Source organism: Athene cunicularia, assembly GCF_003259725.1.
Source record: "Athene cunicularia isolate RWA chromosome 10 unlocalized genomic scaffold, athCun1 chr10_part1, whole genome shotgun sequence".
NCBI classification, from domain to species: Eukaryota; Metazoa; Chordata; class Aves; order Strigiformes; family Strigidae; genus Athene; species Athene cunicularia.
In genome coordinates, this window is record NW_020799112.1 from 20,306,551 (window position 1) to 20,328,067 (window position 21,517).

The 21,517-nt window shown below is 35.7% G+C and overlaps 1 protein-coding gene across 6 annotated transcripts in view; it reads left to right on the forward strand.

The window, feature by feature from the left end:
• The first annotated feature begins 3,437 nt into the window (after positions 1-3,437).
• DMXL2 (Dmx like 2) overlaps positions 3,438-21,517 on the forward strand; it is a 45,447-nt gene continuing 27,367 nt past the window's right edge. For 3 of the 6 annotated variants that reach the window (XM_026856230.1, XM_026856231.1, XM_026856232.1), the window contains exons 1-16: positions 3,438-3,562; positions 5,263-5,334; positions 6,033-6,111; positions 6,728-6,884; positions 7,737-7,803; positions 9,660-9,838; positions 10,522-10,705; positions 11,703-11,877; positions 12,684-12,917; positions 13,724-14,001; positions 14,176-14,872; positions 16,660-16,781; positions 17,836-17,925; positions 19,259-19,376; positions 20,111-20,230; positions 20,650-20,877. In XM_026856230.1, the coding sequence (XP_026712031.1) occupies positions 6,081-6,111; positions 6,728-6,884; positions 7,737-7,803; positions 9,660-9,838; positions 10,522-10,705; positions 11,703-11,877; positions 12,684-12,917; positions 13,724-14,001; positions 14,176-14,872; positions 16,660-16,781; positions 17,836-17,925; positions 19,259-19,376; positions 20,111-20,230; positions 20,650-20,877 (2,680 nt within the window). In that variant the 5' untranslated portion in view covers positions 3,438-3,562; positions 5,263-5,334; positions 6,033-6,080. Of the gene's footprint in view, positions 3,563-5,262; positions 5,335-6,032; positions 6,112-6,727; positions 6,885-7,736; positions 7,804-9,659; positions 9,839-10,521; positions 10,706-11,702; positions 11,878-12,683; positions 12,918-13,723; positions 14,002-14,175; positions 14,873-16,659; positions 16,782-17,835; positions 17,926-19,258; positions 19,377-20,110; positions 20,231-20,649; positions 20,878-21,517 lie in introns of those variants that run through there. The other 3 variants (XM_026856227.1, XM_026856229.1, XM_026856228.1) reach the window with 1 other exon arrangement.

Below are 21,517 nucleotides of genomic sequence, written 5' to 3' on the forward strand. Positions count from 1 at the left end.
ATCTAAGACCTCTGTGCTGTTCTCATCCATTACAGTATCTCAGCATCTTATTTTCCATCTTTCCTTTTTGTATGCCTTACCAATTTTCCGTTCTTTTTATCAGGCTGTGCAGACTGTAAGTCTGTTGCCACAAATATTGTGGCCACTGTTGCTCTGGCAGGAGAGACCTGTGGTGGCATGAATGATCTCCCTGAAGATGTCAGCTGAATCCTTAAGAAGGAACTACTGATGTTAAATATTATGACACTTCCCCATTCTTTGCCAGTGTAGGGTACTTTTGCAATACCAGCTTGAGGAGTGAGAGGACAAAATGAAAAGAGGATTTAATAGAAATGTGTTGGGTTCAAGTATAAACATGTTAATATATTCAGTATATTAGAAAAGCCTCATAAAAGTAATCAAATGGAGAACTTGTATTTAGATGTATAATGTGAAATATGGAAATATCTTTCCGTCCAGAAAAGTATATTAACCTTTTCTGTTTTGAGAAAATTGGAGACTATAAATGTGAAAAAGTGAATACTTGTTTTAAAATGAGGGGACACCTTTTCTCAAAGGTGAGGTTGTATAATAAATGTACTTCTTGAAGTAAATTTAAGATCTAAAGTAAGTAAACTTTAATATACTGTCAAGAAGTTAGAGACATTCTCAGAATAAATACCTACACTGAGATGACCCCAGAACCAAGAGACAGCACTTGCTCAGAGAACCTTAAGCTGAAGCCTGGTATGTGTCTCGACAAGGGTCTCTGACAGACTAGATCCTCTCTGTTGTCACAGGACACTTAGGTGTGCTGAGTCACTTGTTGGTGCAGTGCCAAACACAGGCAAAGAGTAGGATGGATATGAATGACAGTAATAAGATTTCACTTAGGAAAGAGGTGTCTACTTCTTGATGATTCTTCAAGAAAAAAAAAATAATCTAGTGTAAACCACTCTTCTAATTCACAACGACCTTTTTACTTAACTTGGTAAAAACTACGCTAAATAGTATAATTAGCCAGGAAAATACTGCTTTGTGACTATAAGAAGAAGTATGGACAGGAGAGAAGAGAAATTAAAACATTTTAAAAGGAAGCCACTAAATTCTTTTGCTTCACTGAGTCAACAGACATACCCAAGTGTAAAATATTGTCTGTTTTGTGCATTATCAATAATACACACCCATAAGCATAAGGACATTCAAGTTGAGAAGGCTTTTCCTTTCCCTGTATCATTTCTGAGGCACACATCCGTATCTCCAGCTAACAGGATTGCAAGTAGTAATAAATTATGTTTAATTTAGTTTGAAATCTGCAAGTCAAGTTATCAGTATTGCCAGTGAGAAAATAGGGTATCTGAAAGGTTTAAGTCCTCTGTTTGAAGTGGCTTTGTAGGTGTTTTTCCTGTGCTAGATAACAATTTAAATCATGTCTTTTAGTAGGTTTATATTAGTAGGTATGAGGCAGACTGTTGAAAAGAAGTCTTTCTTTTCTGTTTTAGTTGCTCACCCTTTGAAGTAAACAGTAGGACATCAATTGCTTGTGAATTCTGAATAAATTATTAGACCAAGAGGACCTGCTTTTATTTTCCTGTCTACTTACGGGCATTCACATCCTGGTCTCCATCTTCTTCCTTCCTACTTGCGAACGTTTGCTGGCCTGTCCAGCATTCCATGCTGCTGGTGGAGTTTGTTTTGCAACAAATTCCAATATAAAAAGTAGGAAAACAATAAAACGAAAAGACATTCCATTCAATGCTAGAACTTATCTCAGAATCTCATCTTTCTTTGTCTTTCTAGAAATAATCCTATTGCAGTTTAATAATAACTTACTCCTTTCCAGACTGGGTCTAATAATTGCATAGCCTAGTTGTCAAGGAGCTAGGATATTCTGTTACATAGATAATCTCCCTCTAACAACCTTTTAGAGGTTCGTGGTTTGGTTGTTGTTGGTTTGGTTTTTTTTTTTTTCCTCCCCTGCTTACACTGTGAATAACTCCAGTATCAGTTCCTCAGAGCTTCCCAGAACAGCGGTTGTGGGCTTGAGGACTCAGACAACACTGAGTCACTTTATTTTTGTGAAATAACCTTGGAAATATTTTAGACATTCTGTGTTTTGTACAGTTTTCTTTTTTGTGTATGCAATTGTATGATGTAATTCCTGAGGCCTCTGTTACTGCCTTGCTGCTTCTATTGCTGTTCCTTGTTTTTAGCAGTGACTATATTCACAAAGTTAAGCCTTTTTCTTCAGACTTCTACTCTTGCTGCACCTTTCCAGGAGGATCAGAAGTAGACATAGAAGGTCATGAGACCTAAATTTTCCATTCTAGTTCCAGCGGTTATCTTGTACCGTTATTTTAGTGTGCCCACCAAAGGGCTTTGATCCTGTAAATCTATAGAAATACAATTTCTCATACACTTCTCAAAAATAAGACAGGTAGCCTTTAAACTGATTGACTTCAAAGGAGAGAGCTATGACTCAGTAATTTGGAAATTATTGCAAAAGAAGCAGGAGACAAGTTAAAATGACAAAGTGATTTTTGTACCAGCTGAAACTGGCTGTTGAGGATTTGCACTCTGCTTAATTCAGCTGTTGTAAAATTTCTTCCTATTGTATTGGAATCAGTGGAAAAGTCACTTTAAGGAAAGAGAGCTACAGCTTTAACAGTTTACTTTAAAAGGCTCACTGATAGATTGTTGCTAGGGAGGGATTTCTGTGCCTGAATGTGGGAGTGCAGTGGGACAGATCATCTGGAGTGATTAAACTTTTTTAGAATATTCTGACACACTCGGACAAGGGAAAGGTTGGCAGACAGATATATATATTTATCCTGGCAATAAAAAGTGCTGCAAGCTATTATTGTTCTGTAACTTATTCTTAAATTATTTAGACTGTAGCGTGCATTACATAAGAGAAGGCATATCCAAACAAATCTTTGTTATTTTACACTTTAGTAAAGCGCACTTCTTAAAACACAGAAAAGCAAAGATATTAGATTCTTGTAGAAAAGAATCACTTAATAATCTTTTTTTCTTAAAAAAAAAAAAAAAGCACAACACACATATTTAAGAAATTCATAGGCAAATTTTATAAGTGCACCTGAATAGTAAACTCTTGGCTGTGTTGCTGTAAGAGGCAACAAGAATTGGATGAAAAAAAAAACAAAAACAAAACAAAACAAACCTAAAAAAACCCAAACAACAAATTAGAGTAATTTAGTAAGTTTGGCTGTTTTGGTTTGTTTTCCCTGTTTCTGTTTGCCATAATGTGTCCTTTGCTACTTTGTTTTCACTTGTTGCTTATATTCTGTGGGTGCTACTGAATTGGCAAGAAATAAACCTACTGCATAGGAACATGGTGTTTCAGTGGGGATTTTCATAGATCTCTCAAAAACGTGTCATCTTACAAGTATTCAGTTAGGGTTTTTAATTGTATTTCTTTTAAAATATATTTCAGGCATATGGCTCTGGTTGTGATATTGTTATTCTGGCAAATGACTTTGAGTGTGTGCAAATTATTCCTGGTGCTAAACATGGAAATATCCAGGTCAGTTGTGTGGAGTGCTCCCAACGACAAGGCAGGGTAAGGATTTTAATAAATTTATATTGAATCTTGAAAACATATGAATACTTTAAATGAAATAATTAAACAACAGAATGCATTAGTGGCATTAATGAGTTAATTTCATGACAAAGATCAGTTTTTACTGAGCTGTAAATTAGAATAACAGCTTTTGTGTTACTCAGAGAACTGTTTCAATGTAGTAGGGGTTTTCTTCAGGGGAGGGGGGGATAGGGGAAGCAGGGATCACCTTGTAACAATGGTTTTTATTCCTTTCCAGGACCTGCAATAACAGGTCTCACAAAATGTGGAAATATGTGTTAGTTAAAGTACAGTACCAGAATGGGAATGGTATTATTGGTATTGTCTCCATTATTTTATACTTTCATCTACCTAAAGACAAGGATAAATCATTGATATATACATATATACACACACGTGTGTGTGTGTGTGTGTGTGTGTGTGTGTCCTGCAAAGTAATGAATTAGAAATACTTTATTTTTCAGGAAAGCTTAGGCACGTTTAGGGTTAGTGTTTAGAAGTAGTACAGTATGAGCTGTTGTAACTGCATGGCCCTTTTACTTTTAATCTCTAAACAATGCTAAAGAGTTTTGATTGCTGAGAAATAAATATTTTCTATGAGATATGGTAGTGCACTGAGCAGATTTTGTCAGTTGTCACTGCCTCCTAATGTTAGCTGGTTAAAACCTGGTTGCAGTATTGAGAAAGCCCCCGTTAGGGTCTGGACAGGTTTAGCTGGCAGCAGTGCCGTCCCAGTAGGACTGGGAGAGATTCCAGCTGCACAGGTGAACTCTGCAAGATAACCATGAGCCCCGGGGTGGCTCTGCATTCAGGACTCCAAACTCAGGGTCTCTTCTGTTCTTTGGGGGTGTGCTGTTGCAGCCTTCCATCCCCCACTCCCCTCTTCCGGAAGAGGAACTAACATTTCATAATAAATATTGTGAAACTTTTATATCACTTCTATATTGAGGAAACCAGATCCTCAATGGGAAGAAGTTAAACAGTTTTTCTTTTAAAGTCTTTTAAGGAAGAAAAAGGAACTTTAAAGGTAGTCAAACATACTCATAAGTATATGAGTATTAGAAACATAACTAGATAAATTTCTAAGAAAGACCATGGAGCTTTCTATGAAATAAGTGGGTGAAAGAAATTGAGGGGTTTAGTGGTATAAGTACTTCAGGTTTTCTGTTTACCATTTGCCTCCCTTCAAAATGTGTTTAACTGTTCAAAATACAATTACCTTTCCTCCCGTTTCTTGTAATTATTATTTAGTGGTACAAAATGGAATCTGGGAACACATGGAGACCCAGACACTAATAATTAATTTATTAGCTGTGAAGTAGACAGAACGTGGGCAGAAGAAGTGAAGGCATCAGCTTTCCCTTATGCATTAACGGTAGTTACCCTAGAAGAATATATTAGATCTGATTGACAGTGTTTATCCCACTGAACAAGATGTCTTCCCTACTTAGACTTAAAGTCTTAAAGATGGGCTTGTTCAGAAGTATTTCTCAACTTCTTTAAGAAAGTATACCTGTAACACAATTAATGACATCTGGATTGATTTCACTTTTCTTGAGCAATGGCATGTAGAAGGTATGGGAAATTCTTTAGCTATTTTGGAATACTAAGGAGTGGTTACACTTATCTCCTAGTCTTACATTTTGAGTCTTCAAATTTTTTTATTTTTTTTTTTCCAGATTGCAGCATCGTATGGAAATGCTGTTTGCATTTTTGAACCTCTTGGTATAAATTCTCATAAAAGAAATTGTGTAAGTATGTATTTCATATTTGTAATTCGGTTTAGGCTGTTAGAAGAGGCAAAAGTTTGTCTGTCAATTATTGTTATTATGCTGTATTGGCACACAAAAGACTAATGGGTGAACATTTTCCACCATCCGTAATAAAAATGGATGGGTAGAATCTTCAACTGCAGAAATCAAACTGGGGACTGCACTCCTCCTAAGTTCACAACAACATCTTGTTCTTGAATCTCATACTGGAATGACATGGTGACAAGTTGGTGTTTCTTTACCTTGAAGAGGTCGTCTGATCTGTGGTATAAAAATATGGCTTAGGCTTGTATATGTGTATCCAGGCTGGTTTTAACAGCACAGCCGTGGCTGAGACTAAAGCCTGAAGTATGTTCTCAAGCAGGTTTCACAATCTTTGTTGAATCTATACTGCCATCTCTTATGTTGTTATAAATATATGACCTAACTAGTTTAAAATAATCTACAGATATATTTGTATGTGTGACAGGTCCAGATCTGGTTTGCAGGGCACTCTGATGCATTTAATTTTTATAAAACAATTAAATTATTAAAACTAGATTCAGCAATCTAGCACTGGGTCTTGAATGTTTTTGCAACAGGCTTAATAGCAATTTTACAGAGACATAAAGAATACCAATACCTTTGTATTTTGCTGTTGATGTGAGAATTAATCCCTTACTGTTTTTAAACTACAGCAACTAAAGTGTCAGTGGCTTAAAACTGGGCAATTCTTCCTCAGTTCTATGACGTACAACCTGGCATGGGATCCTCAAGGTAATGTGAAGTATTTGTTCAACGTTTGTAGTTAGGACAACTCAAACACAAATTATTTTTATTGTAACAAAATGAGAGCATGAATATGGAAATTTTAGATTATCTGTTCTCAGGCAGCTTTGCATAAAATGTGAGGCCACAGTTAGCATTTGTGAAGATGCTGTGCCAAGTGTTTGAGACTCATATGCAACAACTTAGTTTGGGACCCACAATGTTAAGTTGCTAACTGACTTAAATTACCACTAATTATTTAAATAGGATTTTATCACAGTTGAAGTCAGCAATGTACCTGGACACAGATATTTATAAGGTGTCTGTGTGTATTTATTTGAGATGTGAGTGGCTATTTAGCATCTGCAACATTCATTATTAAATACAATTTATCAGTTGAAGTCACCAAAAAACCCTTGATGTCTTTTCTTAAAAGGTATTATAAATTCAGAATTATTAAAACAGCTGTATAATATGATTGAATATCCTGTCCTTAAAAATGAACTTTATAAAGTTGAGTTTTCAACCTGTTTTGAATAATTCTCAACAAAATGTGATGACAGGCTTAATCATTTAATATACATGCATCATCTTGGTTTCACAGCTTTGTATTACTCACTTTCAGGTAGCAGGCTGCTGACAGCAACTGACTTTTTGCAATTGTGGGCCCCTCCGTCTAGTGACATTCTAGAAGAAGACGAAGATGATGATCCTGACAATCGGATCAAAGATGATAAAGTCCTCCCAGTTCTGAATGACTGGAAATGTGTCTGGCAGTGCAAGTGAGTTGAGATAATTTTTATTTTAAGACAAATCGCAACGCCACCTCATAGATCAACCCTATCTTCTCTCCAAAACCATATTTTAAAATGTGCTTTTAAATCAGCTTAAAATACCATAAATTCACACAATGTAAGTTGCTCCAAATAAAAATTCCTTGCTTTTCAAATGACCTGTCACCAGCTAACCCAGTCAAAGGCTTACCCAAACTAACACTAGCAATGTATAAAAATTGTTCCTGTTTCCTCATCTTTGAAAGTTTTGAGATAATTGATGAGACTGAACAGAGGAGCAGTAGCTGGCAGATAGGATACACTAATAAAGTTGAGAGCTGCTTCCTGAATCTTGGGAAGAGCGTCCTGAAACTCTTTCTACCCAGTTCTATTATAGATCCAGGTTACAGAAATGCTTTGTGATCAGCCATTTTCATATATATATGCAGACTTGGGATGCAGCTGCTTCAAAAAAGTCAAGAGAAAACAGGTTCATAGGCAGCTTTTGTGCCACAAAGCACTGTATAGGCTGTTTTCCTCTTTCAGACAGCTGACCCGTAAGCTATAGTCACAGACAAATAGTATCACAAATTATCTAAAAGATCTTCACTTTAGTTTCTTCCTACTATTTGTCTTGGTGTCACTGGGAGTAGAGGAGCAGGGGGACAAACTTCACTTCTGTGATCTCTCTGGACCTAGCCTAGGCTTGCTGACTTAAAACAATTTATTTTGTGGGCAAATACTATTATATTTAATTTCAATAACAAACAGCAGTACTTAATCAACTGAATACATATGAAATAATACTATAGAATAAATAGACTTTACTTACAACTTACATTTTACTCTCATGTTCTTTAGGACTGCAGTATCAGTGCATTTGATGGCATGGTCTCCTGATGGTGAATATTTTGCAACAGCTGGGAAGGTAAGGACACAAAAAAAACCAGTTAAATAAGTGTTTGCAATATTTTGCATTTGCTTGGCAAAAGTAAATAAGTAATATAGAATAGTTCTGGACCATACACTGTGTTGTAGTATGAGCTCAGTTAAATTATCATCTCATGTATAATGCTTTTCATGTAATTACGTGATTTTCAGCAACAAGAAATTGGATTTAGCTGTGTACTCTTACTGAATACTTGAGAGTCATCCTGGAAATCCAATGACCATGATACAGACTTGTCTATACCTATTTTAGATAAAGTAGACTTAGATGAACTTTCAGGTATGCATAATCATGTTTTTCTACTTTGGTGGAAATAATGAGGATAAATATTGGATCCTTATGATAGAACACATACATGTTTAAACTGGTATAATATGCAAACCTCAGTAGATAAATTAGAAAGGATTTTCTATTTAGTGAATTCTGGGTTCAGTTATCAGTTCTTAAGTTCCATTTCAGTTTGGCATATTTTTTGTCAAATTGCTATTCAAGCTAAGTTTTCAGTTAATAATTCTCTTTGTTAAAGTCACCCTCTCATTTGAGTGATTCCCTTTGGTTTTCAGGTCTGGACGGGTAAGCATTTATTGCTTGCACTGAATGTTGGTTGAACAATAGAACTTTAGGAGCTTCAGGAATTTTAGGAACCTTTGTTTTCATGTGCTTACCAAAGAGGACAACTGAATGCATTGGTTTATGACTAAAAATGTACTTTTATCACCTTAACAAATACTGCATTTAGAATCATTGTGGTTAGAAAACGATCAAAATATTTGCTTCATTCCATATTTCTATTTCCCATTAATATACTTTTATATGGCAAAGAATTTGGCAAAATAGGTGAGGCAGATGGTTCCAGAAGTCATTTCCTGTCTGTAGGACAGCTCTATATTAGTTGTTTCATGAGGTACACAGCTTTGATCCTAATAACAGGGCTGCCTGTCAGACTTCCTTCTTGCACAATCTGTGGTCAGATACTGTACTTTTCGATGCTTGTCAGGAAATACTATCTTTTATCTACACTCTCAGAGGTTTGTAATTTATTCATTTATTTACTTTATTCTGTATCTCCACTCCAGCAGCCAGTCCTGAAATCCAGGGATGTGGCATCCAGCTGTGTACAGTGTACTGTTGCCACACTAGTGATGTCCTTAGCTCGCAGCAGTATAGTCATACTCCAATCTCACTTACCAGCATTTGTAGTATTGCTGTGTCAGCATTTCAGGTTTGTTTTAGTTAATTATGTCAGTGGTGGCCAGCCATTCAAACCACAAAGGTAGTATAGGCTGTGCTGGTGGAGGGGAAGGTTGTGATATGCATCTGCTCCTCTGCTGTGTGCCTGTGCTCAAGTACAGTGCTTTCAAGGCAAGTCAGGCCTCCTGTGCATGGGAACAAAGGGGACTTAGAGCACGAATTGTCTCAGTGGAGAAACTGACTGTTAATGAGCTTAATATGGTAGCGTGAGTGGCAGCCTGGTTCTGGCCTCTCTCTTTGCAGGGAAACGGACGTGGGATTTGAGCATGCATATGGGCTATGCATAGAAACCAAGAGAAAAGTAGGGGGCCAGCTGGACTGGAACAAAAAATTCCTTATGGGAGCGAAGTGTTGCCAGCAGAATATTTCTTCACTCCTGTAACTCATTCCAGGATGACCATCAATGAAATAAGTGGTCTCAGAAATGGGTTGTCTGTAAACTGCAAATAGTTCTGGGCCACAGATCAATCAAGTTTTTCACAAAAGATACCAGAACAGCAGTTTCCTTATTACTTGGGATTTTCTTTTTGTGACATTTGGAATTATAGCTAGCTAACACCATGGTTTTGTATTGCTTTACCTAGGATGACTGCCTCTTAAAGGTTTGGTACCCTATGACTGGTTGGAAGTCATCTCTTCTGCCCCAAGAGAATGAAGAAAAGAAAAAATGCTCAGGGGTTGTCCACTTCTCATTTGTTTACTTGGCGCATCCTCGAGCAGTGACAGGATTTTCATGGCGTAACATTAGCAAGTACATGCCCAGGTTTGAAAGATTCCTTTTTCAAAAAAAAGCAAGCAAGCCTTTGACAGAGTATTTTTTAATACTGTTCAAAGTTTGGCCATCAAGAACACGATCAGATTTCTCTACTTCTTCTTTCAAGAAACAAAACATATCAGCATTTTCCTATACGCTTCTGTATTACCTAGTACAATAGTGATAGTCATGTTAACAGGTGAGATTTATTCTAAAATACGGTCTAAACTTCAATGCCTTCTCAGGTTATGCCAGGAAACATGGATGTAAGGCTCTGTTTTTGCCAAATGGTGCTATGACACTGGAAATATTTGTTTACATGATTGGCATTTAGTATACTATTTTCTGTGCGTTGTTATATAGACTGTGTTTAATTAGTTCTTCAATTTATGTATTCTTCACGTATTCCAGCCAGTCAGATAGTTTAGGCAATTTCATAACTGCAGTATTACAATAACTGTTGCATTTATCAAATACTAACTATTCCATGTTCACATGCGCTTTTACCAATACTCTGTGGGTTTATCACCATGCCAACAGTCACTACTGACACAAAACCTTTAGTTAGGGGAGAGGCAGAAATTTGGATGAACCAATAACCACTAAATACTTTTATACTCCCTTAATTTCTGCTGTGTCCGTATAGCTAATCTAATTACAACAGGTAGTAACCCTGATATGTCTGTCGTTAGGGGCTTGGTCTGTAATGTGTTACTCACGTCGTGTCTCGATGGCGTCTGTCGGCTGTGGGCAGAGACGTTGTTACCAGAAGACACTCTTCTGGGTGAGCAGATCTGTGAAACCAGCACTTCCAGCATTAGCAGCACCATCTCCCAGTCCGGAAAGCAGAAGGACAAAATACAGCATGCACTAGAGGTACAAGTAAATACTTACTTTGTCAATTTTTTTACTTCAGAATTCTTAGAACTTTTAATATTTACAGGATGTATAACTCTTAAGAATGTGTATTATCTAGTTCTTATAAGCATAACAGAATAGTCTGAATTATTTCATATCAGTTTTTGAAGTCTATTACTAAACAGGGAAGAATTTGGAGACTTTGCAACTCTGCATCCAAGCTCCATGTTCTTAAAACTCAATCTGTTTTTTTTCTGTAGCTAATACTGATGTGAAGAGACAATGTTTAATATGGAACAGTAAGTGATGGTGTCATTCTGATTGGTCTGAAAGGCTGTCATTCTAGAAACAGTGGAAGCAGTAAATAAACTTTTAATTTTTATTTACCTGATTTGATAATTGCATTTCCAAAGGAGGGTATTATGGGGTTCAATTTCAGTGGCAGTCTCAAGTCTATTAAGTTTACAGAAAACCTATCAACATTAAAACAGAAAAATAAAACAAAAAAAAGCCAACCACCCCAGTACTCACTTATAGACTATTACAATCAGACCAAGTTTTTACTTCTTGCATATCATGACCATCAAAACCGGAGAGACTAAAACCAAGTATGCTTTGGGCTGCTGAATCAGTTGTGCTCTCCATGTGCTCTCAGCAGTTTTCAGTTACACAAAAATAATTCATTATAAAATTCTGTTGCAAAGGTTACTGCTTTTAGATTGTTGTAATCTTGTTCATGGATGTTACACAAAACTGTGTGTATTTTCATGTGGTTGCTGGAGCAGATATTAAAGGAACTTTCAGAAGACTGTTAGAAGAGCTTTGCCTTTGGCCAGAACTGATGTACATAAGTGTTGCTAATCTCTGTTGAAATCTATTTAAAATAATCCTTTGGAAATTAGTCTTTACTTCTCCGGTAGAAGGAAGTTAAAAAGCTTTAGGCTTTATGTAAGTGTGAATTTTTACCTTACAGTTTTTTAGTATTTCTTGATTTATTTTTTTATAACTATACCAGACAATTCACCATTTGAAAAACATGAGAAAAGGACAAAGGAGATCTTCAGTTCTTGTTACCCACACAGATGTACTGCCAGATCAACAGGGTACTCATGAAGTTCAGCGTCACATTTCACATCACGCAAACGCACTTGGGCACTTCCACATAGCAGCAAGCATCAACCCTAATACAGGTGAAATACAACCATTTCTTAAATGTTTATAATATAGTTGTATAAATAATATATTTGTATAAATGAAATAAATAAAAGGGGCTGAGATGCACATTCTTTGCTTTGCCTTACTGAATACAGGGAATTTGTAGGAGGACTGTTATTTCACAAGTCTGTTACTTGGCACAGAATTTTGTAAGACAAATGAGGCTGAATTTATTCTGAATACCTTCAGCACTCTTAAAAGCCAATTAAATTCATCTTTGCACATCAGAAAGCAAAAGAAACCTTAATTTCAAGTCTGCTTAGCATTTGATTGTTGGGTTTTGGGAGGCAATGGTATATGACAAATAGAGTATTTGCATTCTACAGAACATATAGTGAATGGAAAAAAAAGATGTACCAGATTTTTTTGGGCAGGAAACCAGCTGCTTTTTATAGAATAATGCAGAATATTTTAAACAAGGAAAAGATTAAAGCACAATCATGTGCCTTACGTAAAATGACAGTGAAATGACAGTACCGCAACATATGAAACTGAGCAGTTGGAACTGTTGAGTATCGTTTACCATTCACATAAGAACCAATCTTCATGTAAATTTACTGGTGTTAAAATGTCTTTATACTGTTTTTATTACAATTGCATGTAGAAACTTGATTGCATCTTATCTTTCCTAATCTTACAGACACAAATTATGTTCTACCTAAAATAAATTAAATGTCTTTTAATTAAGAAATCTCTGTATAAATGTGTGTGTATTTATATATAAAACTAAAGATGAGCAGTTTAATATATAGCTTTTTTATTTGTTTAAAAATATCCACAGATATTCCATCAGTCTTGGCTGGAACAGCTTTTAATGTAGATGAAGGAAATGGAGGCTTCGTTGTTCACTGGTTGAATAATAAAGAATTTAATTTTACATCCTCTATTGAAGTATTTATGCAGCATCTCAGAAAAATTTCTGAACAGCAACTAGAGCAAGATTTTGATGTTGAGGTTGAAGAGGAAGAAGAAATGGAAGAAAAAGAAAGAGGTTTACATATGAAATTAGATCATGGTTAGTAATATTGAGATATGTAGCACAAGAATTATTTTGAAGCACATTAATGCAATAATTAATGGAATTATTTAGCACAAGAATTATAAGTGCTAACATTTTATCACTAATCTAAAATAAATAGACGTTTACAGCTGAAATTTTGGCTGCTGTAATTGTAGGCATGAAAAATTCAATTATGTACTGTGTTGGAAGACAGTAGTGATACAGTGAAAAAGAAAGGTAGTTTTTGTCTTTCATTTCCATTTTGGATATATTCCACTGAGCTATGAAATTATGACTAAGACCTGCTCTCTATTTACCTTACAGTCTGATTGACAGCAATGACATACCAGTTTATGGCAAGCTTTAAGAAGGGTTGGACATAGATCCATTTTAATGCAACTGCACTGTTTCCAGTAGTGGCAAGATTTACATCTTAAAACATTCGATCACCCAAAGATCTCAACTGCTTATCAGTGATCACATACCATAAATTTCATTATTACCTTGTAAATACAAAAAAACCCCTACATTAATTTGAAAGCAGCATTCATATAAAATGTGTGAGTTTATATAGTCGACCAGAATAATCTTAAGCAGGGCCTGACTCTTAAGTATCTGAACTTTTATGGTTATATTTATTATTACTTGTATAGTTAGAAGCAATAGTCAAAGGCCAGGGCCTCATATTTTTGTACCCTCAATGAGCATGAATGTTCTTATCAGTACTATTAGCAGATTAAAAAATATTGTGTCGTTTTGAATAGAAGCTGATAGGGAAATCTTCGCTACGGATAAAATGGCACGTTTCTTTTCTGTTGCAGACTTGTCTATAGATAGAGAATCAGAGACAGGAACCGGTACAGGCTCTTCAGAACATGAAGATGGAGAAAGAGAGGGAAGCCCCAAAACATCTCTACTAACAGGCCCACGCATGCCTCTTCCAACAGTTTTATTAGATCGGAAAATTGAGTTGCTCCTAACGGAATGGAACAGAAATCCAGATATGCTCTTTACTATCCATCCTGTTGATGGTACCTTTCTGGTGTGGCACGTGAAATATTTAGATGAATACACTCCAGGCATCTTTCGACAAGTTCAGGTATTGCATATTTGGAATTATAATTTATGATCTTAATCAACAATCATTAGTCCTTTCTTTTATATCTGAACATCAATATGAGTTTAATTTTAAGTATTTTGTGAAACAGCTAACATTTATTCAGACTTAAGCTGGGTTATTATGTTCTAATTTTACTTTTTTTTTTTTTTTCAGGTTTCATTTTCTTCTAGGATTCCTGTTGCATTTCCATCAGGAGATGCTAGTTCCCTCAGCAAAAATATTATGATGTATGCTTGCCCTATCTTTGTAAAAGATAATAGCAATGCTGTACATCAGAAGACAATGGACTTTCCAGATAATACTCTAGCAAATAAAGGACCAAGCTTTGCTCAGGACAGTGCAAATGTGAATATAATTTCTCCCGTAGTAATGATGATTTCCAAACATATAGATGGCTCTCTAAATCAGTGGGCAGTTACTTTTGCTGATAAATCAGCTTTCACTACTGTGCTAACTGTATCACATAAATTTAGGTACTGCGGTCACCGTTTTCATCTCAATGATCTAGCTTGCCATTCTGTTTTGCCACTGCTGCTAACCTCTTCTCATCATAATGCTCTGTTAACTCCTGAATCAGACACTTCCTGGGACTCTGACAGGATAAACAGAATAATGGATCCAATTAAACATGTGAAAGGTTCTTCTAGGCAGCAACTTAAAAATGCAGCAACCCGTACATTCCACGACCCAAACGCAATCTATAGTGAGCTGATTCTGTGGCGTGTAGACCCTATAGGACCTTTATCATACACGGGAGGAGTATCAGAGTTGGCTCGAATTAACTCTCTTCACACCTCTGCTTTCTCTAACGTAGCCTGGCTTCCAACACTTATTCCCAGCTATTGCCTTGGTGAGTATACTTAGCATGCTTCCATATAGAGTTGACATTGTGAGTCGTAGAATTAATTTTTTTAAATAAATTGTTATTGTATTTGGAATATATTCACATTAACTTTTCAGTAATTTCCTCGTGTTATGGAAATTAAGCATTTTTCTTTCTTTTGAGGCTAAGCATTTAATCTGGTTTGAGTGTGTCTGTTACTGTAGATCAGCTGATGTTCAGAAACTTCTTTGTGCGAGTAAACAATCGTCACACTCACAGAGAGCAAGACGATCCCTTTCCTCAGTGCTTTAGGCAGCTTCGCTGAGTGTTCTCAGCATTGACATGGTGTTAATAATGCAGATGTTCTGGTGACTTGGGCAGCTGGGTTGTTGGCCACATACAGCTGGAGGAGGCAGTGGGTTGAACCACTGTAGTATTTAGACCACTTGAACATCTGAATTATTAAGAAAGATTTTTCAGCCAAAATTTACAGTATCAAAATCTTTTAATGTGCTGGCTAAGAACTCTGCTTAGAAGATCTTGAAACAATACTGAAATTCTTTAGACCATCAGTGGTTTACAAACACCCCATTAGAAGACAGAATAGTTTAGAAAAAACAGACTACATTAACTTTACAGAACTGCAAACAATACTTTTTCAGAGCTCAGGCAGTACAACATCTGATGTGTAATGCCCTAGGACAATTCTTCAGTTTTTGTATTTAATTTTTGGGCTTTCTACTGCAGATAGGAAAATTGTCTCTACAAATGTTACTCTATTCAGCCACTCAGATACTTATTTTTAAATTATCATAAAGATGCTCTTGTACTAGATGTCATATTTGTATACAGTACTAAAAATGCCATTTGTGCTGTGGATGTAACATTAAATTTTATACTAATAATGCTGGGTTATTTTATTATGCTGAGGCCAACCTGACCTTCACAAAGATTAAATGGGTGTCAAAGATGTTGTACAACCTCCAAAATCCTAAATAAGCTTAATAAATGTATAACATATCTTTGATTTAAAATAAAAATAAATCCATTTTCTCTGCTCACAGAGTAACTTTCTGTGCTGTCTGAATTCCAGTCTTCTAAACACAAATAAATAGCTTCCACAATCATAATGTAAGAGGAAAGTGTATATCAGGATAGAAAAACTTGTGTCAAGCCTGTTCTATATACTGTAGAGAAGGAAATAAAGGCAGTAACATTTTTTTCATATATAATTCACTACTGCAGATATATTTCTCCCTTTGCTTTTATATCTGCACTTTTAACTGGAGGGTAGAAGGGAATAATCATAGAGGTTAATTTTATCTAAAGAGACTAGAGACAGTAAACAAGGAAAAAAAGCTATAGCTCCTTCAGCTGTGCTGAAGAGTTTACCTTAGAATCCTACTCTAAATCATCTCTGACAACCTAGGGAGGCTGGACTTAGCACTTCCAAGCACCTCCGTAGAGGTGACAGTGAAGAAAACCATTTTAAGGAATGGCAGCGTTCCCTTAGGTGTCCTACATACTGGTTTTTGCGTGTGTGAACAAAGTTTGTAAACTTAGATAAATTCTGCTTAGATTATTCAACTTTTGTGAGGGGTTTCAGTTGCATAAATGAGCAGAAAGGGAGATACTTCAAAGTTCAGATAATAGTGGTTTAATGCACACAATTGCTTAAGTTTTTTGCTTCAGTCCTTTATGAAAATAATACTGGAAACACATTCAGATGTAGTGGATTGTAATAAACTACCTGAGGCCATTTGACTACCTTTTTTTTTTTTCTTTAATGATGAAATTTTTGTGTTTTCTATTAGGTACATACTGCAACTCTGCTAGTGCTTGCTTTGTTGCATCTGATGGCAAAAATCTGAGACTCTATCAAGCCGTTGTAGATGCACGAAAACTCCTAGATGAATTATCTGACCCTGAATCATCTGTAAGTTTTATGTAGCAGTGGTTTGAAAGTATTGAAATAAAACTAATTAAGGTAACTTTTTTTTTCCTCCAGTGGTTTGTCTTCAATTAATTCTGTATAACTGTTGTGCCGTTCTGTGTATAGGATCTTACACCTTGCATAAGTACGTTGTTCTCCAGCTGTCTGTAAACATTAGCATACAGAAGTGCAGCTATTACTACTAAAAGTGGCTGGACAGAAACAAAATTTCCCCAGGTGGGGAAGGGAAAAATAGGATTTCTTAGTCTTCTCAAAAGAGGGGAGTCAAGGGTAAGTGGAAAGATGAAGACAAAAGAGCAACTTGGGTGTATCCACCTAAGTTACATCTATATGTAAAGAAGGGCAGAGATGGTAGGAAGGAATCGAATCATCAGATTATTGATGAGGGTAATAGTAGCTCTTATTTCTTCTGTAATAAGCAATTTTTTCATCCTTCTTCATTTTCATTTCTGTGACTAAGCAAAGCAAACCCTGATCTTGCACTGTTACTGTATAAAGCAGCATATCTTTCCTTTTTTTTTTTTTTTTTTTTTTTTTTCCCCCTCATTTTTCTGTTATATGCTATCCTGCAAAACAGACTGTCAATATTCGGATCAGTCTGAGGAATCTCTTCTAGGAGCAGTGATTGTGAACATCACAGCAAAAATCAACAGAGCCTTCAGTTTATGTATCAGCTCTACTGGTTTGTTTTTTACACGTTGTGACAAAACCTGAAGCTTTAAACAAAACTGAAGCACTAGAATCAAGTTTGTCATGACACAGATACTAAGTTGTGTTATGAAAGGATAAATCTTTAAATAAACATTTAGTTTCCATAAAAACTGGTGGGCTATCCCCATGAATAGCTGCACACTCACAACAGTGCAAATGTCTTGATAAACACAGTATCTGTAAGTGCCAAAATGCTAACAGGAAAAAGTCTGTTACAGTTTATGCTAACAAAGAAAATTAAAGCATCAGTTTATTGTAAATGGCTGCAATTTCCTTCTGTCTGAAGGAGAAATATAATAACTCTTCTCATTTTGCTCTGTTTCAGAAACTTATTGGGGAAGTGTTTAACATTGTGAGCCAACAATCTACTGCTCGACCAGGATGCATTATTGAACTCGATGCAATAACTAACAAAGTAAATAAAGTTAACTCTTTAAGGGTATCACATAAAGATGTTTAATAGCTTTGTCTGTTAATTAACCTGATCTGTTAAAAAGAGGTAAAAGACATGACATTTCTCTATGGTGATAAAGATTGCATTGAATTTTTGTGAATTTTGAGAAACCTTGAATGTTTTAGTGAGACAGCTTTTAGCTGCTAGGAGCTCAAAGACCATTGTTAGAGCGTAACAGTATTTTCTAAGCATAAATCTTGATGAAAACAAAACTTAATGAAAGACTGGTTTATAAACCCATCATAATCTAAAGAAAAAAATAACAATTCCCTCCACACCCAAACAAACAAAAAGGTGAACAACATTAAAAAAAATTCCAAACCTAAAAACTAGACCTAACTATTCTGAAATGTAGGAATCATAGCCGTGTATGACTTCAATTTTTTTGTCTGTCTTGTCAGACAAATTTTTATCTGTAATTAATACAGCTATACATTTCAAACAATGAGGAGGTGGTATTATTATACCTTGTTCTTATACATGTTCCAGTGCTGTTTTCTGTTAGGAAGCAGCCTGTGAAAACAGTGTTAATTAGACATCTGGATGTTTTTGACATATATAAAGAAGTATTTCTCTATTTACCAATAAATTTCTATGTCTTTTAAGTACTAATCACATAGGATCTTCAATTTTAAGTTTGGATTACAAAACATTTTTTCTAGAATTTTTATAGATGAGTACTCTTGTTTCTCTGGGAAACGAGGGTGTTTTGCAACATGAAAACTTTGCCATCGCTGTCTTTGGGGGACATATATTTCCCTGCCTGCAGGAAAGGATTTCACTGCCAGCAGCCTCCTTTGTAGAGAGGTGGAGGTACAAAGATATCTGTTGCTGTCTGGAAGGACAGCTGTTTAGATATCCCAGAGATGAAAAATCTGCAATTGATTCCCTTTTCTAGATTTCCCAAGCAGTTCACTGCAGACACATCTTCCCACTCAAGAGGGATAAAAGTCTTAAGAATTTTTGCCACTGTCATTTATTCAACACCTAAAGTAATAAAAGCCAATCAGATAATAATTCATCTGTCAATAACTGCAGCGAAAATGTTATTACAGGATTTGTCTAACATGGTAGATCTCAGGGGGTTATTTGAATATATGAGCAATAGGTTCTAGAATATGCTCTTCTTAATGTAAGAGGAAAATGTTTGGTTTTTCCGATGCATTAAATAATTTTCAACATTATAAAAGAAAGCGATTTTCATTGGTGGCTAGATCGCACAAAAGAAATAATTGCATTAGTACAAAAATTTGCTCTACTGTTCTGGAAGCCTAACTATTGCTTAACGTTTCAGTGCGGCTCAAACACACAACTGCTTCATGTCTTTCAAGAAGACTTCATTTTGGGATACAAACCGCATAAGGAAGACGTGGAAGGGAAGGAAACGGAGATATTTTTCCAGCCGTCACAAGGTATAGCATTAAAGTAACTACTATGGATGAAGTAGGTACCAAAAATGTTTCTAAAAAATACTAAAATCTAGATAGCATGTGCTAGTTTCCTTTTTAATGAGAATCTGTAGAATCCTGTAAAGTGGCTGTTTCATGTTGCCCATACAAATTGTTGCTTATTAAATAAAGGCATTCTAATTTGCTTAGAGTGAAAGATTTTAACTTATATCACAGAGCTGATTTTTAAAAATGCCATATATTATACACAAAAATGTGTACAAAATAGAAGTGTGTTTTCTGCATCAACGAGTAGTTCCAGGTGATAAGGTAAATATATCAGACCTCCATGTTAATACAGTAGAAAGTAGCTGGGAATTAGGTATTAGACTTAAAACTTGAAAAGGAAGAAAGCAGGCAGGTGGGATAGAGCCTTTACAATTTGGCAAAATAATTCAAACTGTCCGGGAAGGGAAATAGATCTAATAAACTAGATTTGCCACTAATACTCAGGTTGTCTGTAAGCCAGCCTATCTCTTCATTTTTGTAATTCTTCTGTAGCCATGAGGAGACAAAATGTTAATTAAAAAATGTTATTAATGGTGCTGTTTGAATATTTTGTTTTATAAGCAAGCAGTTTCTTTCAAAGAAGAAAACAGGGGTTTTTTTAGCATCAATAATTTTTAAGAGAGTCTTCTGTAATTGAAAATTATGTTGCACATAAATTTCATAACAGTGATAATATGTTTAAATTACAGGGTATCGTCCACCACCTTTCTCAGAAAAGTTCTACCTAGTAGTAATTGAAAAAGATAGTGATGGCTGCTCTGTTCTTCAGATGTGGCATCTTCATCTCAAATCTGTGCAAGCCTGTTTAGGTGAGTGAGTGTCTGTAATCTTCTTAGAGACAGACATTGCTTTCATATTATTTTAAATAAAACTTAAAGCTTGGTGGTTTATTTTAAAACACATTCTATCACCTTTGTCAAGCCGAAGCCTCAAAGCCAGGAATCTTTGGATTATCAATGCAATAAAAGCAGTAAGATTCCTTACAAACATTGGTTGTGTTCTATACCAACAGCAATATAAACATTTGTTGATAGAGTAATGTACTTAAGCACCAGATTCTTTATTTTAAACTATCAGTATTTCAGAATATTATGGGTATCTTAAAATGAATAGTCACAGCATGCAGTAAAACTAACGCCTGCACACATCGCATAATTATTTTCTGTGTAACTTAGGCACTGCTAAAAAAAACCTTGTTGTGTGATTTTTATTTTTTTTTTTTGTATAGCAAAACCAACTGAAGCTGCTTCTTCAGAGAATAAGCTTAGTGTACCTGAGCAGAAGACTCTGGATTCTTCTCCGGATATATCACCTGGCATGAGTCCCATTCCACGATCTTCATCAATTGCTAATCTTCAGACTGCTAGTAAACTCATTCTGAGCTCCAGACTCGTGTATAGCCAACCTCTGGATCTTCCTGTTGGTGTAGAAGTAATAAGAGCAACTCCTTCTGCAGGTAAATTTAACATATTTTTCTATTTAGTTGGTCCACTAATTTACCTTCTAGTTGATAGGATTGTATCTCCTCAGCCTATCCCATTCTGATGTACTGATACAGGGAACATGGCACTAAAAAGGCACTCTCAAATCATTGTGTCCATGTCATGTTACCCTTTTGTAAGTGTATCGGGTCCCCACAGGAAAGCTCTTGAAACTTAGTTGGAAACTTAACTTCTAGCCTTAATTTATTAATGAGCAATTTATACCTGCTTGTTCATCTGCCAGCAGTCATGTGTTGGCTATATAGTGCTTTTTTTACCTGGTGCACTTACACCTTCTAATTCTTGTCTATCTTTCTGTGTCTGTCTTGTCTTTTTGTTTTTTCCCTTCCCTCTTCGGTTTCATTTTGTTAGACTATAGGAACCCAATTTTAACTTCCTTGGTCTCATCTGACTAATGCTTTGTATTCCTCTCATCATTCTAAAAAGCCTTCTCTGAATAAGTTCAGTTCCAGCTTCTCTGAATAGTGACAAGAAATGCAGATGATTAGTAATGTTCAAGCTGCAAGACTGCTATCAGTCTTAACACATTTGCCCTTACCCAACTCCAAATTAGAAAAATAACGCCACGTTGTAAAGTTCCCTATCAGTTGTTAG